The following is a 27777-nucleotide window of genomic DNA, read 5'->3' as shown; positions in this document are numbered from 1 at the left end:
GCCCGATGCGGGACTCGATCCAGGGACTCCAGGATCATGACCTGAGCCGAAGGCAGTCACTTAACCAACTGAGCCACCCAGGCGCCCAATAAGTAACATTTTTTTAAAAGATTTATCTATTTGACAGAGAGAGAGAGAGGGAAGGAGAGCAGGGGAAGCCACAGGCAGAGGAAGAGGGAGAAGCAGACTCCCCGCTGAGCAGGGAGCCCAATGTGGAGCTTGATCCCAGGGCCCTGGGATCATGACTTGAGCCGAAGGCAGATGCTTAACGATTGGGCCACCCAGGTGCCCCTAACATAAGTAACATTATTATATATATATATATAATATAAAAATGACAAAGCATTATATGCATATCCATCTTTATACAGTATAGCATGGCGGGGGGAAGCATCAGGCTGGAGATATATTAGGGTTCTTTGCTGATTCTACCATGAAACAGCTGTATCATCTTGACGAATTTACTTAACTTCTCTGGGCCTGAATTTACTTATCTATAGAATGACTGTTTTAATGTTATCATCTTCAAGGACAATTTAGGCCTAATATCTTTTCATGATAAATTCAAAGATTCTTGTAAGGTTTGCATAATCCATTCTACATGGAAAACAAAATAGAAAAATCACAAAAATTCTAACTTCTGACCTCTGGGTAATTATAAACCATTAATTAACTATGGTCAGTGGCTACCTACCAAACTGTTGTATGAATTTTATTCCTCCGCTAACCTCTTTGTTCTTCTCGTTTTATCTCTATTTTGTTTTTCCTTCACCAATGGAGCCAAAGCTCTGAAATAATTCTGAAACACAAATGAGCCTAGTGAGCCACTGAAATAACTGGGATAGTTGGCTAATATCATACACTTGAGCACAGGAAAGGGGACCGAACTGTGAACTCCTCCACAAGCCATGTGTACCCTCTTGTCATCATCCTTCCTATAAACCTGTGACCTTGCAAACGCCAAGTCGGGACCAAGAATGAGCTCACACCTGAATACTCACATAGAAACATGGTACCCTATAGAATCACCATACGGCCAACAGTACAAAAAATCATTCTGTAAGAGCAAGAGTGAACTAGGAGATGCTTGAACTGGTTTGCACTCTCCAAAGCTGCCTTTCTTTGGGAAAAGTAAATTGCATCATCTAGATTCCATGACTAACCTTAAAGAGTTGATCTAGCTCCTTCACTTAAATAAGTAAGTCATGCTGTTGACTTTCCTTTACCCATCTCTTCAAGATGGTCGTCCCTTCTGCCTAGCACAGCACGTAACACCAGATCTCTCGGGCAAAGGGGGCAGAGACTCAAGAGTAAAGACGTTTATCAACAGGAATTTTGTGGAAGAAAACATTCAGTGCGACCCAGTAATACTTTTACTTTCCGTATTTAGTATATAATTAAATCCATAGGAACTATAAAATGCATGTACGTACTTCCTTTTAAAATTTAATAAATACGTTCCAGTCTTTAATCCTGATTTATACTTACAGCTTATAAAATAATTTAGCCCATGTGTAGAACTTTGATTTTTCTATGCCAAGCTAATAAATGCAACCCAGTTCCCTTGAATTTAACAGTACAGCACACTCCTACTTCATGAAACAAATATCTGAAATAGAGAGTCAATGTCGACGCATCTTTCCTTTCAGGCACTCAATCACGATGCAGTCATCCAGCCAAGAAGTCTAGGAAGCTGACTGAATTTGAAAAATATTTTTAATAAGGAAGGAACATGAACCAAAAGCACCCTTGTATTCTAAGGGCGAAAAGGGAGTGGTAGGAATTGAGCGAAACCACTATAAACCTCGGGCTCAAGATGAAATTCACAGTTCAGAACTGAACTTCCATAGAGTCCTTTGCTTGCTCCTCGGGACAGCATTATCAGATAGATTGGGGAAATGTTACTACCTCTAATTTTAAAAACCAGAAAACTAGGCCAAAGAATGGTAGATCCCAGGAAGTGGCAGAATCAGGAATAAAATTCCCATCTCCTCTTTCCTTATCCATGCTGGTTCTATCATGTACAAGAGTCATGTGCATTATTCGACCTCTTGTATGCAATAGTCAACCCAGTCTTGCACTACAGGAACCTGGAAACGATGCCATATGCACACACACAACAGATGGAGCCAAAGGAATGAGCCAACAGTGGTAGACAGTTTTTCTCTTAGCCTACCAATTACTATTGAGTGGTAGGAAATACAAGAATCTTCCCAACACAGGAAAAATCCTGCTAGTAAATTCTCTCCACCCCCCCCATCCCCCTTTACATTTGCCTTTTTTTTTCCCCCACATTTTTAATCCTCTTATAGGTGTTGATTACAAGAAAAGAAATCTTGGGATCAGGAAAGCAGAACTGAAACCTAAAGCTTATCATAGTGATAAGAATACTTACACAGGAAGCAATAAATTACCACTGCTTCCTGTTTTAAGTATTCTTATCTGTAGGGCACTAAGTTTTTTCACCACAGAACCTCACATTTAGGACACTTCCCAAAATAGAATCTTCTGATCTTCAGCTGTCAGCTGAAGTTGCTTCATAAATAGCCCAGTGTGTATACTCTGGAGGGTTGCTAACACTCTAAATGCAAATATAGTCTGGTCATACCAATTCTTTTTAGACTCTGGTGACAATCTGGAATGTGCAAAATCAAGCAGCCCCAGAAACTGTATGGAGGACACCAGGAATGTCTCTAGTCAATGACCTATGGAACACTACTTGGATATTTCTCGACATTTTGAAATCATGGCCATTAGCAGATATATATATTCCTATTTTTTAATATAAGGTTCAAAAAGAATGTTAAGATTTGCTTTAGGTCGGTTAATTTTTAAGCAGTTTTAAAAATAACTTTTATCCAGAGATTCTTTTTGGTGAAAAGGATACGTATCAAGAAACCCCTGAGTCCTGTATTTTAAGCAACTTTTCCAGAGGCTTTCACAGCCAACAAGTACAGGCAACAAAACTGATTATAAGGGAATGTTTGAAAAATTACACATGTAACCCAAGGTTAAATATATGGAGAAAACACACACACACAGAGACACACACACAGATATAAAAGACGCCTAGCTGTAATCTTTATGATCTAGTATGTCAGGAATTCCACTGCCAGAAACACAAGTTGAGACAATTTCAGAGAGAGAGAGAAAAAAAAAAAAAATCGATGTCTGTGTTTTTAAAGGAAAAAAAAAAAAAGCTGTATGGAATGAGACTATGGAGCACAAATGACCTGGATTTTATTTGTCTTTTGTGTCCCAGTATTTGAACAAAACATCTGTGCCTTTATGGCCCCCTTGTCACCCCCTCCTCTGCTTACCTGCCCCACAGCACACCCACTCCCCCATGGCTAGGAAGGGGTTTCCTCTTGGTCAGTGGCAGCCACCCCAGGAGAGAGCAGCCTTAAGGCAGATTACAGCTTGTATGTAGTAAATGCTCAAAAAAACCTCATTGAGTGTTGGAAGACTGTGTATAAATATGATCTTCAAGCCCCTTTCGGCCAATTGCTAAGTAGCTGCCTTTTCTCGTGCAAAGGTGATCAGCATGAATTCACCACAGAGTGGCCCCTTTATAAACCCAGGAACAATTTCCTGCAGTCCAGCAAGGAAAGCCCAGTCCCCAGATGACAAATTCAGATGGGGATGAACCCTGTGGCTGCCTCACGTGACCCAGACTGTGCCCGGCCCCCCGCAGGAGTGTGCGGCCAATTCCAGATTCCCACTGGGCGTCTAGAGCTGATGCTGACCAGGCTCAAATTAACTGTATTCACTGGATTCCCGGAGACCGGGAAGTCAATTATGCAGAGGCAAAATGAAGATTTTATAAATATCTACCATGAGGCAAGATTACAAAATAATTTTTTAAAAAGACTACCAGCAGAAGGATTCAAATAACACAGTTTCAAAACATCCAGATAGCTAAGTCCTTCAAGGAAGAGGGCCAAAACGGGCTCTGAGGATCCCAGTGACTCCAAGGTGGTGCAAAAATCTGTACCATTCTGCTGTTACTGCACAACTAAACTCTGACAGAGAGCAGATTAAAATGGGAAGAATGCGGAGAAATCAGGAAGCCGACCTTCACCTGTACCCTGGGTTGGTCTGAAACACTCAACTATAGAACACTGGCCAGGGGCGCCTGGGTGGCTCAGTCGTTAAGCGTCTGCCTTCGGCTCAGGTCATGGTCCCAGGGTCCTGGGATTGAGCCCCGCATCGGGCTCCCTGCTCTGCGGGAGGCCTGCTTCTCCCTCTCCCACTCCCCCTGCTTGTGTTCCCTCTCTCGCTGTGTCTCTGTCAAATAAATAAAATAAAATCTTTAAAAAAAAAAAAAAAGAACACTGGCCAATTCTGGGCAGGAATAATTGGGAAAATTGTATAGGTCTTGGAAAGAACCACAAAACTGACTGCAGGTTTGAGAAATCAGAATGATGAGTAATACTTAAAAATGGTTAATATTAAGGGAAAACTGAGAGCTCACTTCATGAGGGTCTTCAAACGCATGTAGGGAAATATCCCATAAAAGGCCAGTGGGCTGGATAAACAAACGGTGGTACATCCACACAATGGAATACTATTCAGCAGTGAAGAGAAAGGAGCGTATGAAGGCACAAAAAAGCTTAGATGAATGTGAAGTGCATACTGCTAAGTAAAAGAAGCCAGTCTGGTAAATGTGTGCATGTATGATTCCAATTATACGCCATTCAGGAAGAGGCAAAGCTGCAGAGATGATAAAGAGATCAGTGGTTGCCAGAGGCAGGGGAGAGGGAAGGAGGATTGCCCAGTGAAGCACGTTTGATGTTTTGTGTGGGGAAACTCTTTTTCATGACACTATTGTTGCAAACACAAGATATCAAGCACTTGTCAAAACATAGCGCTTTCTTGGCACAAAGAATAAACCTTGTGGATGCAAATTTTTAAAAAGCATTCAGAGGTCAGTGATCACAGGTGGAACGCAAAATGTGACAGAAGAACTGAAATGTATCACAAACGCACAAGACTATGTCACTGAAGGGGGCAAAGGAGCAAGGTGCCGACCCAAGTGTAACTCTGGAAATGAGGTGAATCTGTAAGACTTAAGGCAAAAGAAACAGTACACAAGCATCATGCTCTGGTTGATAAAGTTGCTTCCTAGGGGGCATAGGTTAACAATTCTGGAAGTGTTCTGTGTATGCACGCAGTAGAATTGAACAAGGAAGTAAATGGATGGAGGACGGTGACAGCCAAGTTTCTCACTGTTGGGAGTGGGAGGTGACAGATAAACAAGGGGAAAACGCTAGAATAATCCATATGGAAATCCATTAGAGTTAAGAGACATCGGTATGAACTTATGCGTAGCTTAGTATAGATACAGATGGTTACATATAGAAATATTTATAGATATGTGTATATATGTGGCTTATGATACACACATGTATTTCCTTGTTCTGGCAATTGAGAGGGCAGAAAATAAATGACGGCCCAGGAGCAACAAACACATCTAGTGCCAATATGGGGGTGTCCAATACAATTCTCTTAATAAGAGGAACCAGGACCTCTTGGAGAAATGGAAGATTCCAGGACTGGGGCAGGAAATAAGTAAGATGATCCTGGAGCATCTTATAGTGTCAGAAAGTAAGGAAATGCTTGAAAAAAAAAAATACTACTGAATTAAAAATATAGGAGGGGCACCTAGGTGGCACAGTCAGTTAAGTGACTAACTCGGTTTCGGCTTCAGGTCATGATCTCAGGGTCGTGATATCAAGCCCGAGTCAGGCTCTGTGCTCCACGTGGAGTCAGCTTGAGATTCTCTCTATCCCCCTCCCTCTGCCCTCCCCTCCTTTTGTGCACTGGCTCTTTCTCTCTCTCTCTCTCAAATAAATAAATAAATCCTTAAAAAATAAATGATAAGACAAGTTTGCTTGAAAAAGCAAATTCTATAAATATTCATGACTTCTGCTAACTGGTTTTCAAACACCTTTAAACTTCCTGGACACTTTTAAGAACCCCAAATTGGGGGTGCCTGGCTGGCTCAGTTGGGTGACTCTTTATCTCAGGGTTTTGAGTTTGGGCCCCACATTGGGTGTAGAGATTACTAAAATTAAAATCTTTAAAGAACACCAAATTGTAACTATAATGGGTGCATTGTTTTTTATCAAAAATTTGGATGATGCAGAGTTTCTTTCAGAGGAACTTGACTATGTAATTTCAGCAAATGAATATATATTGTATTTGAAACCTGAAAGTCATACCCAGGTTAATTAGCATTTCTAATCACTTATGAAACGTTTTATGTTTACGGCTATTTTCTTCTAAGAATTTGTTTAAATTCATTTCCAGCCTTATTTCCTCTTTTAGCAAACTGACTAGTAACAATATCAAGGTTGTTATGATTTCCTGTTTTATCTTCTGAACATTTAAACATAGCCATTATGTTTTATTTTTTAATTTGTTTTTACAACCTCACTGTCCCTTACAGTCAATTTTATATGTATATTTAAATCTTTGGGTAAAAATAAAATTTATATACCCAATTTAAAAAAAAAAAGGACAGGGGCCATCACTTGTCACCACGACTAAAATCAGAAGGAGGGAAATGCTCTCCCTTGTCAATAAGGGATTTAAGTTAGGTATAAAGAAATTTCCTCACCATAAAAGCTTTAAACCACTAGAAAAAGTTACCTCAAACTATGGGATTTCCTCTTGTGATGTATGGATCCAACAGGAATATACCCGAAGATCCTTACTAGTAAAATACACACAATATTGAAATAAAAGCTTTTCATATAAGAGTAGTTTCAAGAGTTTGGTCTTTCCTCACCAACATTTTGCACAAGGAATAAATGTAGAGAAAAGCAAACATACTAAATACTTTTCCAACAGAATTTTCATACAAAATTTCAGAAAAGGATGGTATTATGCAGTTTTGCATAACAATGCTCAAAAGAAAAGCCTTAATACCCAGTGAAAATTACTAACCTTAACGCTGCAACATGGGCTATGATTCATGAAACCCAACACACACATGTGGCCCAACACACAATGGCAGCCATACCTTTGGCCAATCCCGGTCTTTCTCAGGGACCCCCAGAGGTATCACATACTCCACACCCTCTTTCCCTCGTTGTCATCTGTAGCAGATCTTGGCTTTACATATGAGACAATCTCTTCCAAGCGGACACATATCAGTTTCAACTCCTACTTCCTTCTCTTTCATATACTGCCCTATTACAGCAGAAAAATCTGACTTTGCTGCATTTATGAGTCACAAGGTAAACATAATCATGACTGATAAGCCATGAAGAGTGCAAATGACGTACTTCCATCCAGGCAGAGAGACTGTGATGAATTTTAAGGTAAAAGCGTGTGTACAAATGAATGTTGTCTACCTCTCCAGTCCGTGAAGTGGGCCAGAAATCCCACTCTTGTCCCATCTCTCAGTGGGTCTCATCTGTCCCCTGGGGAAGCTGATCCTGGACAGCTTTCTCCCTCAACCAGTCCCAGAGAAAAGAAGCTCTATAAGGGCCTGAATTAGCATCTGTTTTCTTTTCATTTATAACTCCAGAACTTAGGAATATGCCTGGTACTCCGCAGCAACTCACGAACTCCTTGTTGCGTTAATGAACCAGAACATTCTCTCACATCTGGCCTATAAACATTTAACTCCTTGGCAATTCCTCACCACTATCTTTATGAACAGTTACGATTTCTTCAAATGTCCAGGTTCAGTAGCTACAACAGCTTAATTATGGAATGAGCGGAAAAATTTCAGACAAGTACTCACCAAGTGCGAGGTAGCAACAGTGTAGTTAAAAACTCTCTGTCCCCCTGAATATTCAGAATATGATTCTGTCTACAGATAAATGAAGTACTGGCATACTTCCCATACTGTGGTTTAAAAACATATGGTCCCACATTCATTCAGTATCTACAACAAACAGTATCAACCAAATGCCAAACTCACTACACTAAGCATTCGAACTTAGCCACCACACTGGTGAAGAGAGAAATAGCCTAGCTCAACACCAGCTGCACACCTGCTAGAAAACACTACTAAGTTTTAGAAAGTAGCATAAATGTCAAATGACTGTGAAGGGCCAGGAAAACGGAAATCCTCTTTAAAATAAAATAGAACACATTTATGTTACAAGATCTTGGGGAGTTGCACGGTTTTAGAACAAAGGGTGACAAATGCTTTGCTATGTGTCACATTGCTTGGACCCTACGTTTTAGCTTAATACTTGAAATATCAAGCAATGTTTAAGAAGAATGGCTATAAAAGGTGACAAACTAGTTTAGAATACACATTCTATCACTGTGGCCATCGAAACAGCCCAGCTTCCATGAAGTATGGAACCAGAACACAGGCAAACAGTCTCCTATCTTGGCAAGTAGGTTCAACTTCCCAGACCAAGGTTAACATTGTAGCTAACAAGTGCCACAGTGGCAAAATGCATTCATGTAAATTTAATTCCTTTTCCCAGATCTTACTGGTACTTTAGTAGAAGGGCTAACTAGCAACCTTATACTCAAGAGGAAGAAAAGGCATGAGCGTAGGGCACAAATTAGAAGGGGACTCTCCAAATCACACACTGAGTAACTGGCCTCTTTTTTAAAAATAGAGGTAACTATGATACAATAATTATTTTTCAAATCATTTTCTCATCACTTTTGGTATCTTTAAACCTCAGTGAAAACACTAAGGTCTGACCTACATTACTAAACTGCAATTAACATCAGAACAACTCTACCAAACTAATACAAGAAAAATTGGTAAAGGACTGTTGGAAGCAGAGAAATAAAACTCCTCAAAATAAAGCAAAGTTTCCGTCAACCTTTAAAAGAATGGTTTGGGGGAAACAGAGGAAGTATCCCAGGATTTCAGACAGGAATGAGGCGACTAATTAATTTCACTGGAGCCTGCATTTCCAGTCCTATCAGATTGCAAGAACTCTTGTCATTTTGTTTGATTATGTTTAATATCATGTGAAATCTCAATTTGAATTTGATTTTAAGATTTTATTTATTTGGGAGAGAGAGAGAGCACACAAAGGGGGGGGGGCAGAAGGAGAGGGAGAAGACTCCCCGCTGAGCAGGGAGTCCAAGGACATGGGGCTCAATCCCAGGACTCTGAGATCTTGACCTGAGCCAAAGGCAGACTGACTAAGCCACCCAGGTACCCCTTGAATTTGATTTTTAAAATATCCAGCGAATGAAATGGTTTGAGGTACCCAGAATATATCCATAGCATTGTTTCTGTTTGGGACTTTTCTAAAGCTATCCTCTGCCTTGCTTCAACAACTATCCTCTGGACTGTTGATAAACAAGTTTTTAATTTGGCAAGGGCTCGGACACTGGCGTCTGCTCTCAACACACTCACAATTTTTATTAGCAAAGAGGGGTGGGAAATGAGTAACTAGAGCAAGGATGGGGGTTTCCATCCCCGCAGGAAGGGGTAAACTTTTTGAAAGCAAGGAGGGAGACAGGGCGGTAGGTGTACTTGAACCCAGCCAATAACATACTCTAAATGTTTTCTTTGATCATTTAAATGTATTGATTTTACAATGCAAATGCAATTTGACTTACTTCCCATGGAAATGCATTCGCAATTCTAGGAAGCTAAGCACTCTTACCTTCCTAAATACCTCTGCCACTATTTTTTAAAATAATATTCCCCAAGCCCCCCCCCCCCACCAAACGAAGACCAAAAGTCTTCTTATCTAGTGAATAACTATAAATCACCTCAATTGGGGTAAAGAGGGAGGAGTGGAATGGGGCTCTGTTCTTACAGAACAGACACATTAATTTCAAATGCACCTAAAAGTAGCCACTGAATTAAATCGAATTGGGTGGCATGGGTTTCTGTTGTGTACTTGATAATGCAAAGAGGCTTTCCAGGAGCCCATCTAATACAGCGTGCTGGGAAAGAGGCTTTGAAGACACAATAACATTCTTCCAGCTTTCAAGCTAGAGGCTAAAAGCACGAATGAACCATTCCCTTTTCCGACTTGAGACACATTCCTCACCCAGTTCAAAGGCCCGAGAATCAACAACCCTGTACACTGTCTGAAGGTTCCCTTGTAGGAACTTGTGAGGGACCAAAGGCTCAGGCTGCAAAATATTTTTAAAGACCTAGTTTTAGGAACGTAACATTTTTTATTGGAATGCAGTTTCCATTCCCTAACCCTCCTCACCTCCAAACACACACACACACACACACACACACAGAGACAAGTTTAGGCAAAAGGGAAAGTTTTCATTATAATCCCAATGACTTCCAGGGTATCCTACCAATGGAAGTAAAATATTTTCAGAAGTCAAGTCATTACCCATTCTTTAGAAAAACATGTAATATTTATATTCCTTAATCTAACCAGAGGGAACGGGATCAGCTTTGAAAGGAAGGTATTGTTAACTGTGGTTCAAAGAGTGCCTTGGCATTGGGAAGGGGGCAGAAAGGGCAAGCCAAAGAGGAGCTGGGGGGTGGGTGGGAGCTGCCAAGATCAGGATATAAATACACCACTCAACGGGCCCCTCAAAACCCTTTAGGGACTCCCTTCCCTCCTCCCAATATGACGTATGTTACCCAGTGTGTCGATTTTGTTTTGTTCTCTAACCTCAGGAACGTTAAGGCATTCGAGGTTCTGGTGTAGGAAAAATGTAAATACTGGCTGGTAAGAGATCTGAGACAGGGTTCAAGAAACCACTACCGTGGCTTTGAGTGGGATACTGCCAACCATCTGCATTTGCTTCCCGAGAATCAGCAGCTCCGCATTACCAGAGTCCCTATCTGTGCTCAGGTGGGAACACGACTTTCAAACCACTGAAGTCTTTGGCTCCATTTCACCCACTGCTCCCCACCGCTCCCCACAAAAAGCCTCATTCTCTGAGCAAGTGCTGCTCTGGTCCAGCTTGCTGTGTATGTGGGGAAAGGGCAGGCAGTCTTGGCGAAGGGACAGAGGAGGATGGTACAAGATGCCTGATGTCCCATGGCTCTGGGCTACTTTCTAGCGCCATATTTCATCTGCAGGCCTGTGGGAGCTGCCTGAACACGGTGTAGTCCTCTAGCCTCGGGCAAAGAGCATTAACTATTTTCACCAACCACCAATGGCACTAAAAATATAGACGACAATCTCTGGTAAGAAACCCCAGTAGTCATTGTTCACATTTTCCTTAGAGGTGAACTTCCAGCTTTCACTCATTCCATAAGAGGCCGATCTCAAGAGGGAATCAAACTCTAAAGAAAGATCTGAATCTGTGATAAAAAAGTCCTTGCCATCCCTTCAGGAACCTGAATGACAGAACCACATTATTTACTATTTTCTCAAATCATTTCCTGTCCCCACACCTTGCAGTAATGCAATTCATTGTTTCCTTCTTTGTTCTCTGCCTTCTACAAGCACAGGGAAGACTGGGACACACCTACTTCAGTCCCCAGTGCCTGACTCACAGTATGAACTCAATAAAAGTTTATTGAGACAATATAAGCTTTCATGTTTCTCAAAGGAAAATTAGAAGGAAAGAAGTGATAGCACCAATACGAAGGAAATCACTGATATTTCATCCAAAGCTAGGAATATTCATTAAAAACATTTAAGAATAACTTTATTCTAGGCGTTCAACATGCAACCAATAAATGGTCAATGATGGTATAAACAACTGCATTTATAAATACACTTGTACAATGTATAAATCAGACACAATGGCTTCTCCCATCAAGAAGACTCTATTTTTCTATCCCTTGAAACTGGGCATGGCTTTGTGACTTGCTTTGGACAAAGGGATAGGAGCAAATGAGATATAAACAGAGGCTTGAAAAATACGTCTGCCCCTCTCTCACTGCTGCTGGTTGCTCATCCAAATGCTATGTAAAGTTTGGGTTAGCCTGCTGTGGTTCAATCAACAGCAAGCACCAACTGACAGCCAGCATCATCCACCAGACAAGTGAGGGAAACAATCCTAAACCAACCAGTCTGCAGCTAACCATCCAACCGTCCACGTGAGCTTTCCCAGGTGAGACAGGCACTCCACACCCTGAACACAGCCTAAATCACCAACCCTCAGAACTGCGATCTAACAAATGACCGATGGTCTAAGGCCATCGGTTTTGGGGTGGTTTCTTACAGATCAAAGCTAAATGATGCATACCCCTAAGAAACTAGCTTGTTTCATAGATTAAATCCTTTAACAGCTTTCTTAAAAGTTTCTGCAGGTTGTTGAATTTCATTCCTCACTCCAGATGATCTGGAAGAAAACTGATATTGTCTTAGCATATTCATATTGACAGGTCACCAAAAATGATACAATACTGATAATTGTGATTTAAAGGTCATCTGTTATCATATTCTTGAAAGTTTCTATTTTGTAATGATAACTACTCCATCCTATTCACACTGTACCTAGACCACAATCAGCAAGAACATCAGGGCATCAATTATAAATGTTTTTAACTATTCGAGTTCCTCTCTGGTTCAAAGTAGAGATTATCTCAGTCATACTCATAGTAATACACATCTCCTTAGGAGATGGAACAGATTCTCTAAATTCCACTAATTTCCTCCAAAGTTATTAATACTTGGAGTGAGAGGAAGTCACTAAACAATTTATCCTATTATTTACATGCAATTATTATGACTAAAATAACCCGCTCCCAGAATTTGAAATGGTTTTTGCCATTCTTTCTGCTTATTCCAATAGAAAGCTTTAATTCTTCTGAACTCTCACAAATAGGAGACCTTGGTGACCAGAACGTCTTCAAAAGGCTCCTTAACCTTTATAGTTAATCCTACCACACTATATTAAGAACTAGTTATTCACTCCCGTGGAGGGGCAGGGATGTGCAGACATACTTCAGCAGAAAAACAGGGGAGAAAACAGAGTAATTAAGACTCACACTTGGACACCTTTCCCTTCACAAATGCTTCAAAATTAGAAAAGCAGATCATTTCCTAACTAATGCTTTCCCCCCATCACTGGGTTATACTAGATGATGCTTTTTTTTATAACCTGAAGAGTCACAAGAGGCATGGGAAATAAAGAGTACTTTTCTCTTTCCTTTTAATAAACAAACAAACAAAAAAGCAACGAGTCTACTGTAAGAGGTATGTTGTCTGCCGTGCTCCTTCAGTGCAAAACGTGGGGATCTGAGCATGTTCTTCCATGGAAGACTCTAAGCAATTGGGCATTCCACCAACTCTCTATTACTAAGCTTCAAAATTTATGAGCAGTTCATTTCTGGAAACATAAACAAAATCCAGCATCGATGGTGGCCTATGAGAAGAGAAGCTGGGGAACAAGAGTGGGAAAGAATCTTATTTTTCACTTTATACCTTTAAAAAATTGTTTTAAACTACTTATAGCATGTGCATTAATTGCCAACACCAAAAAATGAAAGAAAAAAAACTGTGAATAGACCCAGCAAGCTATCATAAAACTAGGTGGTCTTAAAAAAAAATGCTTTTTTAGGTTTCTGTAAGAAACTACTCTGAACTTAAAAACAAATATGACTGCACATCATCAAAGCGGAGAGAGTGCAAGTGAACACACTTAAAAACAGCAATGACAAAATCTCAAAGGAGGTTATACTTCCAGCCAGAAGCAAGCACAGGAACCAGAGGTCAGAGGGTTAAAGCCTTTCACTACTAAAAATAAAAACCACCCACCCGAAGGGGAAAAAAAGTTCTCCAATGATAGAGCTTCTAGGATGGAAAGAAAAGACTACAATTTCTTTTACAGCCCCAATATTCACCCCATGCTTCCTACTCATGAACTCCTGTTCATTTAACACCTGGACACCTCTCCTGACTGCTTCACTTGGACAAAAGAGCCAAAGATATCTTTTTCTTACTTCTTGCTAATATTATGTTTGCCAGCTGAATATCTAAAAGGGAGCCACTCTTCCAAATAGTTTCAAGAGGCTCATGAGCTATTTAAGTGAGCTGGTGTTATTGCCAGCCAGGAAGCCAGGGTTAGAATGATTAAGAAAACCATAATACTCTGAGGTAGATGGGCACTTTCACCCAGTATGTATGTGAAAAATGCTGACTCTCATGGATTACATATCCTGAATCTTGATTTTTTTTTCCCCCAGATAAGTTGTGCCAGAAGAAATTTGGTAATTACTTGGATGAGCTCCATTCACTATCTTTTTCCCCCCTCCATTTCCATGTGTCCACCCCTATTCTCTTACAACAAAATATGCATTATTGGAACACAATAGGTGTTCATTGCTGTTTACTGAAGAAAAGAGGAAATGGGACCAACACGAAACTGAGGTCTGGGGCCTATTTGACTGAAGGCTGACCATTCATGTTGAGGTTGGGAGGCAGGTGGCCTCTGATCTTGTACCAGAGAAGCTAATGTTCTTCTGATTATTCCCACAATCCCTAAAATTCAAGGGTAAGTGTGATTATTTCCAGTATCCTAGCGAGCCCTTCAAATAATTTTAAAATAAACAGGGACACCATCCTTAGAGAATAATAGATGAATAACAGTGGAAGACAGAGCAATTACTGAATATTTTGGAGACCTTAAACTAACTGCTATATTTTTATAAATGTCTTTCTTACATTTTTGCCTGTTTCACATGGATCTATAACCTTCCTAGAACTAAGAATCATGACTTTCTGTGCAAAATAGAATTTGTTTGCCATGCTACATACATTTAAAGAAAAAAAAAAGAGAGAGAATGTTTCTTTAATCATTTCAACAAACATAACACAACTATCAATTTCTCAAGATTAAGTGAAACTGTTCAGCAACATGACCTAAATACGTCAGGGCTGATCAGAGAACTCGTATCAAAGTATTTTTCGGTCAACAAAAAATGGGGGAAAGTTTATGAACTTGGGTTTACTGGCATCTTCTTCAGGCCAACCAATTAGCATCCAATGTATGTGGGTTTGGTTCAAACAGGACCAGGGTGGAGGGCAGAAAGTGACACAGAGCGGGGAGCAAACAAAGGAACAAACATGGAAGGGCAAAAGGAAAGCAGTGAATACTTACTTAGTAAAACGTTACTCAATTAAACATTCAGGGTAGGGGTAATAAAACCACAAAATTTCCTCTCTGCTTGAAGATAGATTCGAAGATCCAATTAAAATTATAGACTGACCAACATATTCAATTCTCCTGCCATCATGAATGAAAATGCAGAAGGGGACTTGAAAAAGAAAAGCTGCCTTTTCAATATAAACACATCATTTTTAAAAGCTCTATTATTCAAAGATCACTGGCTCATTGAGGAAGCACAAATAACATTTATCCAACCAACTTTATTTTAACAAATAGATTATAGCAGAGCCTGCAACAAGAATATTATTAAGATGGAAAATGTTCCTTTCTCCACAGATGACAGTACCTTATACTCATCTAATCCATCTTCTCCCTTTTTTCTGTGAATCAAGAATGGGAGAGATGCTACCATTTCCACGATGTCAGACAAGAACATTTCCTGACCATCATTTTAAAAAGCTTTACAGTAACTTTTTTTTGCAACTATTTCATATTAGTTAGAAATTAGCATACTATTATACCATACACATATTAGAGTGTAATTGTATTAAATTAAAATTCAAAGTGATTACAACTTCCAAACATGTTTCAATAACATTTTAAAAAGTGCTTTTTAGAGTTTTCCACTAGCTACGGACTTATAAGGCAGGGAATAAATCAAGTACATAACTGTAAACGTGGTAAAGAAAGTTACAGAATCTTTAGTGTGAAACTGACTTCAAACTGAATTCATGAGACACTATTTTACTTGAATACAATTTCCAGTAACTCTGTAGCATGAGGAAATCATTGGGAAAATAGCTTTAAAACAAAACCTTACAATTGCAAAGTGTTCCATTATCCTAAAATTACCAACCCACCAAAATAAAAGGAACCATTTATATACTATACAGCTAAGAAATATATATGATTGTAGCAGAAGGACTGGAAAAGAATAAGTCAACGAAGTTCTGAATGAAAGAGTCAATAGACTATTCTAATGCAATCCACACAGAGGTACCCAAAGGGTCAGAATTTCTGAATACACTGGCATCTTGACAGCCAAGATAATACTAGGTCAGCAAAGCAGTATACAGCTCAACTAACAAATCAAAAATCCTAAAACACAAAAAGCTGGACAAACACTCATGCTGCCGGCAAGAGAAATATTGAGCTTTTTCACACACCTGACAGAGAAAACTGAAACCAAACAAAAAATTGTGGAAGACTTCTTATAGTCCTCAGTTGGCCTCTCAGATTTCCTTACTATTCACTCAAGTGGATATACCTCACTGAAGGAAGGATTCCGATGGTACAAATGAGAAATATTATCCATACACAGAACACCTGCAGAAGAAGGGGTGATTTCTAATTGAAGACAGAATAATGTCATAGACATGGATTGGTTAAAGCTTGACCTGTATCCTGGGGTGGGATGCTTCCAACAGTTGACCTTAGGATGCAAGGAACTAGCAGTTGACTTGCATTCTCACACACATTTAATGTTTTAAAAGGGGAGGAGAGGGAGGAGCCCAGTTCAGTCTAGAGAAGGTTCCAAAAATTTAGACTTGTACAGTCTGGAGGGTTTGTCTTAAGGTCTGTTAAAATCTGCTCCCCTCCAAACCAGAAAGGTTAAAATAAGTCCTGAATCAAACCATAAAGAGTGATCCAAAAGCTAGAACAGGAGCAAACAGAATATCCTAATACACTTCATTATGACCCCATCAACAGCTTCTTCAGAAAGAATCCTCATTACAACTGACCCATTAAAGAATATCAGTCATTCTCTCCAAAATATTCCTATGTTTAGTGCTGCAAAGGAGGTCAGAATAATTTAGAACAAAACTCTCAAGTTACTGATGAGGAAATAGGTCCAGAGAAATTAAGTGACCTGCCCAAGGTCACTTAGCTAATGAAGGGCACAGGCTGTGTTACAACTCAAGATCTCTGGCTCCCAGGAACTGCTTTTTCCATTGCATCATTCAAGATAACATAAAGCTATTTTCCAGGAATTCTGATAAACAAACCAACCAAAAAAAAAAAAAGTAAAACAAAACAAAATAAAAAAACCAAACAGCAGGGAGCAGGGGAGGCATGAATTTTTGAATTCCAAGTCCCTTACAGTAGTAGGCAATATAACAGTATTTATCTTGGGGGGCAGAGAAATGATTACAATATGTGGAATTTTCTACGGATTTATTTTTTAACATAAAAAACTACTTAAACAATGTCAGAGATTAAGAAGATTGTTAGATGCTCCAAGTCTTCTGGAACAACAGAGAAACTCTCTCCCATAGCTCAGAAGCTGCATGAGGCAAAACATTTACACCAGGGCAGTCCTTCTGCCTTACATTTACACCTATGGACAAACGTTGCCTTTGGGGCTTATGATTCAGTGATGCATGAGGGAGGCTGGCTGGCAAAAAAAAAACTTACTGGAGAGGGAAAGGGGAGGGGGGAACACCTCCATTAATTTCTCTCTTACTTTTCTTTATTTTAGAAGGGAAAATCAGAACAAATTTTCCATCCCATAAAGTAATACATCTCATATAACGTTGGTTATTTGAGGGCTACAACACAAATCTAGCAAGCTTTCAGAAAGTTAGCCCAGGCTGCCCTGATGAGCTTTCACTTGGGCTGTCACTGGTCAAAAAAACAAATCTGGTTCTGAGAGCTTAAGCAGCATTTCCTCCAACCTCAGTACCAAACTGTACCCAGGCCCTTGCAATGAATCTCTAGATTCTCATGATTTGCAAGCTATATCCGGCGTTTTCATTTCACTGTGAGCTCCCCTGGGCCTACAAGGGTCAGTTTTTGTTGATCTTATCTGGCTCCAAGCTTTGCAAACTGCGGCCGCTCGATATATAGTGTTGACCCTAATACAATTTCCAGCCAAATGAGTTTTTCCTGAATGATCCCCAAACAGTTCCAGCCAGGAACTTGTGTTTCCTTTTTTTTTCCCCCTCCTCCTTCCCATTAGTAAGGGACATAAATGTTAGAATCTTGAGCCAACCCAATCAATCCTACAACCACGTGCTCGTGGATTTCCAGACAGGAAGATGAAGGAACGTGGCGTCGTAGTAAACCGTAGTAAAGAGAGGAGGGAAACAAAATGGGGCACGTCACATGGTCACGGCCTGGATTTTTCTCAATTAAAAATAAGAGGAAGTGTGTGTTTCCGGCCTCTGTCAGTGGGCTGGTTGGACTTTCTCATTCTTAGGATTCTGGGCTGGATGCACGAATAAGGCTGAGCGCATAACACCCTCTGGGAGGGGAGTAGGAGGGGGCGCGTATTTGGCTCCGTTCCACAGGCACTACAGGGAAGAGGTGGAGGGAGAGAGTTGGGAGGGCTGGTGGTCCCGACGCCCAGCCCCGGGGGCCACCGCTGAACGCAGGACCCAGCCGGAGGCCCCCGGCCCCCACCCCGGCCCCGGCCCCGAGGCCCCACCCCGCGCCCTCCGCAGCCCGGCAGATACTCGCGCAGATTGGCTCTGGCCGGAGCCAATCAGGGCCCGTCCGCTCCGCCCCCTCAGAGCCAGACCTGCACGGAAAGGCCGGGGCTCACCAGCCTCCGCGGACCACGCGGCGGGGCGGGGAAGGGGCCAGGCAGCGCGGCGCCTCCGGGCGACCGGAGGTGGGCGGGGTGGGAGATTTGTGAGGGCGGCCTCAGCCCCGCTGCAGATTCCCCAACCCCGGCGAAAGGGGCTTGGAAGAGGGAGGGGAGCCAAGTGCCGAATAAATAGGGAGGAATGCAGGAAGCGGAGGTGACCCGGGAAACGGGAAAGTGCCAGAGCTGAGACGGTATGCGCCAGACAAAAAAGGCCACACAGGGAGGGGAAGGGAAGGAGGGAGGAGGAGGGAGAGAGGAGAGGTAGTCCTGGAGGTACGGACTCCGTGAAATCACAACAAGGAAATGGAGTGAAAGGAAGAGAAATGCCCCCCTTTTTTGGGGGGTGGGGGGGCATAACAAAATGACAAAAAAATAAATAAAGGGAACTTATTAAACGGGGCGGCTTGGGTCTGCGCCTTTGCCAAAGCCTGCTCTATCTGCCGGAGCTGCAGTTTCAAAACAAAAAACAAAATTGATGTAAAAGCTGGTTAAAGATAACTGGGCTGCTGTGTGTCCTTTCTGTCCTCTTGGGCTCTCAATCCACTCTCTGCAGAGACTAGGCCACAAGGACTGCGAAATTCTGAAATGGAGAAAAAGAGAAAAAAAGACAAGGCCGGAAACATGAAATAAGAGGTGGGAAACAAAGGGAATGGAGAAGGGGATGCTGGAAAACAAGCACTCAAAATCAGAACGAAGTTAGAGGAGGCACAGGTGGACAGAAATTGGTAACTGGACATGAGGTCACTGGGAAGGACAAGCGCCAGTCCTGAGCACCTGAGCTGCCTCACTGATGTTCTCCTTTAACAGTCAGTGAAAAATACTAGACAAGCCTCAATGTTTAAAATAAGGGGTTGGGAGAGAGCACACACCCCTTCTAGCTCCCCATTCCGTTCCTGTTTCAGGTTTTACCAGAGCCACGAGCAAGAGAGGGGCAAAGATAGGAATTTCTGAGGAAGTTAGGAAAAGGATGTTTTCACAACTAAAATACTCATTCCCAGGAAAAGTTGTTTGCCAAGGAAGGTCGGATTTTTCGTTTCAGCTAATTGACGATCAGATCACATCTTTAAACTCAACAGGGCAAAGGAGGGAGAGTTCAGGATGGAAGGGTGTCAAGTAGCATTTGGTGCCTCATTTAAAACACACTGCAAACACCTCTCATCTCTCCATCTACAGCTTACAAAATACACACTGTAGAATTTTTCTGCCATGGGGCTGTCCAAGCATGGTGTATTGCTTACTCCAAGATTATTAGGGATATGATTATAAGTTTATTCCAGAATGTTACATTCTCCCTAAGAAAGCTAAGAATAGAAGATCGTTTTGCTTTGGTTAGTTTGTTTTTAATGTACCTTCCACATAAAGAGGACTTTATTTTAAAGCTCCTTTAAGAGAGGAAAACTCTATTTGGTCATCAATTTCTTTCAGAGCAAAATATTATTTCTTCTCTCTATAAAAAGAAACCTATTCAAACTAAGAAAACAGGTGAGGAAAATTTATTGTTTCTTAGCTTCTTCTTTCGTCTTCTCTAAAATGAAGATTTTGGCTCTGCTGGGTTTGTTTCCTACAAATCCTCATTACTTTATAAATGAAACATTTTGCAACATAAATGGTTAAAGCATTAGAGGGATTCACATTCCTTAAAAAGTCATTTTTTTATCATTTAAAAATAACCAAAGTTTTTAACTTTTGATGTTGACAAATATAATTAAATCTCTTCTAGTCAATCACGAAAATAAACACTGAATGCTAATCAAATAATGCTTTCTATATCATCTCACCTAAAATCTTAGTCTGAATGTGTACCTATATCTTGTTCTAGAAACCAGCACATGATATGGGTCAAATATTAGAAGCTGGTTAGAATCAAGGAGACTGAGACTACATAATAAACAAATACCTACCAAGAGGAACCCAATGCACAATTTCTTATGAATGGACACATATTTAAAAGCTCATTCTATGAAGTATACATCAAAAAGACTATCACAAGATAATCAGTTTGTCAGAATAAAGTGTTTCCAAATGCTGGAAACTTCTGCACTGCCAACTCATCACATTATTTGCAGACTATACTCTCTTCTTCCCACAATTATGACCACCAGAAAACAGGCTCAACAGAATGAAGGACAGGCAAATTTCCTATTACAAATGTTTTTCATTTTCAATAGAGCCTTAGCCACAGAAGACGTAAAGCCAACTTTCAACATGTACTGAGGTGTCTATTCCAGCACTTAAAGGCAAACAATAAATGCTCTAAAAATGGAAGAGTACTCCTAGCCTTTACATTCAGTGCAAAACAAAACCAAAGCTCGGCATTTCCCTAACATAATACTCCTTTTCAACGTAAAAATGTTAAGTAATTTTACAGAAGATATACAGTAGCCCCCAAATGATCTGTCTGATGTCTCCCTGCAGGCCTTTGCAAGAACAGACAACTGTAAGGCAGACAGACACGCTGGGATGAATTTCCTATCTCTTCACTAATAATGGGTCCCAGACACATGCAGACTTTACTGCAGACCCCATGCAAAAGCAGCCACGCCTGTGAGGTGGTGGGTCAGTGTATTTCACAAATCCTGGGGCGCCTGGGTGGCTCAGTCGGTTAAGCATCTGCCTTTGGCTCAGGTCATGATCCCAGAGTCCTGGGATCAAGAGCCCCACATCAAGAGCCCCACATGGGGCTCCCTGCCCAGCGGGGGGCCTGCTTCTCCCTCTCCCTCTGCTGCTCCCCCTGCCCGTGCTCTCCTGCTCTCTGTCAAATAAGTAAATAAAATCTTAAAAAAAAAAAAAAATTCACAAATCCTGGTTCAGGAGCAAAAAGAGAATGTCACCCATAATTGCTTTCTACAGAGTCATAAATAGACAGGTATTTCTCCCTAAATATGTCAGCCTAAACAAGCTCTTACTCCTGAATCTTTTTAGGGCAGCAAGAATAAAAACTGATGTTTCCACTGCTATTTATGTTGCCTCGGTACTGTGAAATCACAGAATTAAAGTACACAGAGCAACTTGATAAGATCACCCTTAAGAGCTCCAAGAAACTATCTGAAATGAAGGGTTTGGATCAGCCCCTGTGCTAACAAATATTTTTGTAGAGCTGTTCCTTCTAGGGGCTGACCTAAATATACAGTCACAAGAAAACTTCAGTAAAGAGAACAAGGTTGCTATGTATGAACTTCACAAGCCTCAGAACTGGCATAGGGTATATATTTTGAAAATACTACAGTAAGTACTTCACTTGGGAGCCTCAAATGAAAGGCCTCCTGGGCCGAGGCTCCAACAGGTTTATCGACAGTCAGCCAAGTGTCCTGGTGGAGGGAGCCCCTTGTGTGCCCTCCCCTCCCCCATGCTGTGAAAGCACTCCCTAAGGAAGCAGTGGGAAGGAGAGGAGAGGGGCCTAGGCAAGGAGGAAGAGAATTCCAGCACAAGGTTAAAAGCAGATTTGTCTTCTGACTTTGCCACCGTGAAACGCACCTGCTGTGATGCCCAGTTGAGCTACTGGAGGTCCTCTGGCTGCTTCTGGAAACTGAGGCTGGCATACGCGCTTAAATCCTCGCTGGAGCGGCTGCTTGAGCGGCTCTCCCTGCTGCCCAGAGGCTGATGAGGGGGCGGGGGCAGGGGCGGTTGAGGGGGGCGCTCCTGAGGGCGCTGTTTGAAGTCCTTGACCAAATCCAGGTCTATGTAGTTAAGCCCGTTCTCCAAACCCCCAGCAGCCCCGCACACTTGGGCCGGCTCCTTGGGGGCTCCCCCGAGCTCCCCAGGCCTCAGCCACACATTCTCAAAGGAAGCAGAACTGTGGCGTTTCATATCCTCTCTGCTGCTGCTGCCAGCACCGCTGCCCCCTACAGCAGCCCCCCCTCCGAAGGGCACCGCGTTGCCCGCCCGGGTGGCACTCGGTGTGGACGAGAAGGTCTCAGAGCTGTGCCGCCTCCGGCACCCTTGTGGGTCCGCACGGATCACTTTGGCACTCTGCGTACGGTTGGGACTGAGGTTCACCCGGGTGAAGGCGCTCACGCCCCCAGGTCCCTGGGGGCCCCCCAGAAGGGAAGAGCGGGCCACCAGCTCCCCTGCTTTTGGAGGCGCGGTGGGGGAAGCAGAGGCTGCAGAGGATGAGGAGGGAGCGGCCGCTGTGGCCCCTGGAAGGCTGGCCTCCTCCACGACGATGCCTGTCCGCATGTCGGCATAGCTGACGGGGGCAACTGGTGAGGTGTCCACGTAGCCCTGCCCAGGACAGCCCATCTGCATGGTCATGTAGTCCCCCCGGCTGCTGGGCACTGCCCGCGTAGGCCTACACATGCTAGCAGCACCGGGAGGTGCAGGGCCCGCACTGCCTGGCTGGACCCCAGCGCTCTCCTGCCAGGTCGCCCTCCGGCCTGGCCCCAGGTCCATGTTCATGTACTCCTCGGTGCCAGTCTCGTCCTCTCGGGGAGCTGGCTGGAGCTGGGATGGGCACCTGACAGAAGGCGAGCTGCGGGAAGCCACAGGACCAGATAAATAAGCTGGCTGATCACTCCCAAATTCAATATTCACATATTCGCCGGGGCTCTTGGGCTCCGGGGGAGGGCGCAGCAGGGGCGGGAGCTGCTGTTGCTCCCTGACCCGAGGTAAGGTGCTGGCCTTGGGGTCCCCCAGGGACAGCCTCGTGGGCCGAGCCAGGCGGCTGTGGGTCTGGGCAGCTGTGTCCACCTTTCGAGGCAGATGGGGCTGCAGGACCTGATGGTGGACATGCGGGAGGCCAGGGTCCGGCCTCACCCCACAGTATCCCCCGCCCAGGCTGTCGCTGCTGGTGGACGAGGAGGAATCTTCCGCCGTTGTAGCATAGAGAAGGCGGCCAGAGCTGGAGGAAAGGCGGAGGTGCTGGTGCCGGGCACCCTCCTCCAGCTCCCCAGGCCGCTGGGTGTGCTTAAAGGACCTTGGCAATGAGTAGTAGGAGAGAACTGGCTTGTGCTGGGGGTCCTCCGGGCCGTAGTAGCAGTCGGAGGGGCTGCTGGTGTTGGAGCCCCCCACTGGCGACATGTTCATGTAGTCCCCAGTACAAGACAAGAGCTTGCCAGTCCCGCTCTCCATGGGCAGTTTGGGATGCGGCAGGGCGTGAGCGTGGTGGCCCCCTACCCCATTTGTCCACAGCTTGCCGTAGCTGCTCCCAGAAGGGGCGGCGCTGCTGCTGGGTCCGCCTCCAGTGTCCGGGGAGCAGCTGCTGCTTGGGGACATCATCATGTAGCCATTGGGGTCCACTCTCTGGGGATGGCGTCTGATCGGGTTGATGATCTGCTGTGGCGCCGACACGCTCTTGGGGCTCATGGGCATATAGTCGCCACTGCCCTTTCGGCTGCTGGGCACGGGCGCCACACCTGGGGACATGGGCATGTAGCCATCATCCGTGTGGAGAGTGGAGGAGTCTGGGCGGTGGTGGCCCCCACGCCTGTCCAAAGGGTGCATTTCCAGACCCTCCTCAGGGTAGGAGTGGGTGGGCACGAAGGCAGAGTGCCGGTAGCCAGGCAGCCGGCCTCCACTGCCACCTCCTGGCGGGTAGGGAGGCATCATCATCTCTGTGTATTCCTCAATGGAAGCCACAGACGACTGGGATGGGGTCTTCTGGTGGGAAATGGTAGGGGATGTGCCCGCGGAGTGAGTCCGCTTGCGGAACCGATTATCCAGATCTACAGCACTGGCTGCTTCATCCCCAGCCAGGGCTGGGCTCGTGCCCAAGCCAGCTCCTGGGACGCAGCGGTGACCGTTGCCACCCCGAGGCAAAATGTAGTGACCATTGGGGGCGGTGAGGGTGGAGGACCCTTTGCCTCCCATGCAGATGTAGTTGCTCAGCTCCTCCTCCCCGCGGGCCGGTGGCGTGTGGCCCAGGGAATCCGGGGTGACACTGCGGAAGGAACTTCGGAAATCGCAAGGGCTGGAGCCGTACTCATCGGAGGAGATGAAGCCGCCATCGCTGGGGGAACCCGACACAGAAGCACTAGACCGCCGCGGGAAGAGACAGTCCGAGGTGGAGCCGTGGCCGCTGGTGCTGCTGGACGACAGGCTGACCGGGCTGGTGGCGGAAGGCGAGCAGCGGGAAGAAGGCATGGGGATGGAGCGGCTGTGGTTGAGAGGGGGGTGCAGCCGGGAGCTGCCGCGATGCCGGTGGGCGTGGGTCCTGTTGGTGCTGGGACTCACAGGGCTGCCGTCCACCGAGGCCGGGCGGGACATGGTGCCTTCGCCGTCGCTGGACGCGCGCACACGGAAGGAGCCCTGCTTGCCGCCCACCATGCTGGCCGGTGAGGTGGCGGTGATGCTCTCGGTTCGCGAGCGGCGCGTCAGCCCCACCTGGCTGGGCGGGGGGTTGTTGAGGTGGTGCCTGCGCAGGGGGACGCTGATGGGGTTGGAGCAGTTGGAGGAGGACTGGCTCTTACTTCGAGGGCGGAACTCATCGCTCATGGCCCGCATGGCCTCCAGGATGGTCTCGTGCATGTTCTGGGCCACCACAGAGTCATCCACCTGCATCCAGAACTCCCCAGGTCCTGTCACTGCGGAACGGCCCACTTCGATGAAGAAGAAGTTCTCTGAGTGGCCGCAGCGTCTGATGTTCATCAGCTGCAGCACCACGGCCGCCGCCTCCGAGTTCAGCTTCACGAAGCTGATGGTCTTGCTGGTCAGGCAGAGACGGTAGATGCCAATCAAGTTCTTTGTCTGACCCAGGCCCTTGGGTTTCAGGATCACCTGCCAGACCTCCTTGAACGCAGGTCCTGGGGGCACGTCCCCGTAGCTCAAGTCCTCCCCAGCCTCCCCAAGGCCCGAGCTGCCGCTGCAGCTGCCCCCGCCGCCTCCCGCCCCGGGGGCCGCGGCCCCGTCGTGGTGGCCCTTGGCCCGGTTGTGCAGCTGCAGGAGGGCCTGGTACCAGCTGTCCTGCTCGGCCTCGCTGTCCGCCGCGATGGCAAAGTGCTCGTCCCGGGTGTAGAGGGCCACCAGGTGCTTGTTCTTGGAGTCCGCCCGCTTGTTGATGTTGAAGCAGCTCTCGAGGGGGATCGAGCGTTTGGGGGCGCTCGACTTGTGCCGCCACTTCTTCTCGTTCTCGTAGTACTCGAGGCGCGCCGGGCCCCCCGCCTCGCTGGCCGCCCGCAGCACGAAGAAGCGCTTGTGCATGCTCTTGGGTTTGCGCAGGTAGCCCACCTTGCGCACGTCCGAGAAGCCGTCGGTCTCCGGAGGGCTCGCCATGCTGCCGCCGCCACCGCTGCCGAGGAGAGGGAGGCGCCGAAAAACAACCGGGTGGGGGGCGGAGGCTCCTCGCCGCGGCCCCGCACATGCAAACAGGGCTGGAGACTGCCGAACCCCCGACTCCGAAAACCACGCCGCCCCCCGCGCCGGGGAGGGGCAGCCGAACGGGGACGCAGCTGCTGCGCCCAGGAGATGGCCTCGGCCGGAGTTTACGGGCGTTTCATGCCCCGGGGGGGAGGCAGTGCGTCCAGGGTGAGTGAAGCCCGGATCCTCCGAGAACCGAGTCTCCTCGCAGCCGCCGCGGCCAGAAAGGGGCGAAGATGCATCTCTCGCCGCCCGGGCTGGAGTCTGGCGCAGGCGGGCGGCGGCGGCCGGGGGTCCCCGCGTTGCCCCTCCAGGCGCGCGCGCCTTCCCTCCTGAGTTCCCCTCTGGAAGTAGCGATTCCCGAGGCAAATTAAATATCCTTGGGCAGGGGGAGGCGAGCTGCCAAGTCCCAACGTTGCACGGGGTTCTCCCTCCTCCTCCTCCTTCGCCTCCTCCTCCGCCTCCTCCCACCCCCCAACCGCCCCGCCGCCACCAGCCGCCCAAATACCAGCTCAGTCGCAGAGACCGCGGCGCTGCGGCTGTTGCTGCTGCCGCCGTCCGCGGACGGGTCCGCTGCAGCCCCCATTCGGGCCCATCTCGGCGGGCGGAGAAAGTGCCTTCAACACGCAAACCGCTACTGGGCAGCCGAGGGAGCTGGGGACGCGCCGGAGGGACAGGCTCATCCCTGCCCCTCGCTCCAGTCGGCAGGGGAGGAGGGGAGGGGACGAGGGCGGGAGGCAAAGAGGGAGGTTTGGGAAGGAGTCGGGGAAGACGCCTCTTCCCCGGGAGGCGCTGCCCCTGCAGTTACTTCTCCCCTCCTCCCTCCCCCTCCTCGGAGAGTTGCCGAGAGCCCCAACCAAAACAAGCGGCGGTGTCTGGCTCCGTGCGCCGTCTCACTCGGAGGAGAAAACACGTGACGGAGCCTCCGCGCTCCGCAGCCCGGCCGCCGCCGCCGGGAGGCTCCCGCCCGGGTCTCTACATTCCCGGCCGAGCCCGCCCCGCGCCCGCCCCTCTCCGCCCCCCGACCGTGCCGCCGCGGCGCCCGCGCCGGGCCCCGGAGCAGCGCTTGGGCAGCGCCCCTGCGCGGCCGCCCGCCCCGGCGCAGAGCCGTCCTCCGCGCGCGCCGCCCGGGGCGCCCCCGGCCCGCAGGAATCCCCGCCGCGGGTGCGGGCGGGTGTGTTTGGGTGGCTACCCGAAAGCACGAGGGGAGTCTGGGAAAACGGCGGCGGGGGGGCGAGCTCGGGAAGACGCAGGAGTGAGGGTGGGGGGCGGCGGGGGGGGCACTGCGGCTACGGGGCCCTGAGTGGGAGGGTCCGGGGAGGAGGGGGCGCGGGAGCTGGGCTAGATCTTACCTAACAGGTAAGATCAACCCCTAGAGAGGGAGGTTTCTAGTCAAGCCTTTTTCTCCCAGAAAATATAAAACCTAGATTTCAGTTTCAGGGTGATAGGCCACAGCGCGGAAATCTGTATTTTTATAAGGTCTGCTAAGGGACTTCTGGGCCAGCCTTCCACCTTGGAATCCCCGAAATCACTGCAGGGAGGTACTTCGAAGGAACAGAGGTGCGCCCAAGGGCATATGTTGGGGGATTCTGATCACTCCGAAATGAAAAGAGGGATCCCGGTAGAGTGTCCTCTGTCCGGCGCTGTGGGGCTAGCTGCTGATCAATTAGGGAGAAAATGTAAATATCTCGGCTCCCACCCCGCCCCAACCCATCCTTCCTAGGGAAGGGGCGGGAATCCACAGGGGTAAAGGCTTGGCGAGAAAACGAGATGCCCGTTATCACATTCCGGCATCTACCTGTGTTTTTAAAAAGATGTTAGGGACCTACAGAGGGTTCATAAGGCCAAAACCCTACTGTGTAAATATTGGCTTAAGTGTTTGTTTCACGCACAGCTTCCACACCCATTGAATC

The 27777-nt window shown here is 46.2% G+C and overlaps 1 protein-coding gene across 1 annotated transcript in view; it reads right to left on the bottom strand.

The window, feature by feature from the left end:
- IRS1 (insulin receptor substrate 1) overlaps positions 1-26813 on the bottom strand; it is a 60996-nt gene extending 34183 nt beyond the window's left edge. The window contains exon 1 of the mRNA XM_035006992.1: positions 22049-26813. Coding sequence (XP_034862883.1) covers positions 22070-25780 — 3711 coding nt within the window. The 5' untranslated portion in view covers positions 25781-26813 and the 3' untranslated portion in view covers positions 22049-22069. The remainder of the gene's footprint in view (positions 1-22048) is intronic.
- Between the last annotated feature and the right edge of the window lie 964 nt (positions 26814-27777).

The sequence above is a fragment of the Mirounga leonina genome, unplaced genomic scaffold, assembly GCF_011800145.1.
Source record: "Mirounga leonina isolate KUSES-001 unplaced genomic scaffold, KU_Mleo_1.0 Mir_151, whole genome shotgun sequence".
NCBI classification, from domain to species: domain Eukaryota; kingdom Metazoa; phylum Chordata; class Mammalia; order Carnivora; family Phocidae; genus Mirounga; species Mirounga leonina.
This window is presented reverse-complemented; position numbering and strand designations above follow the sequence as displayed.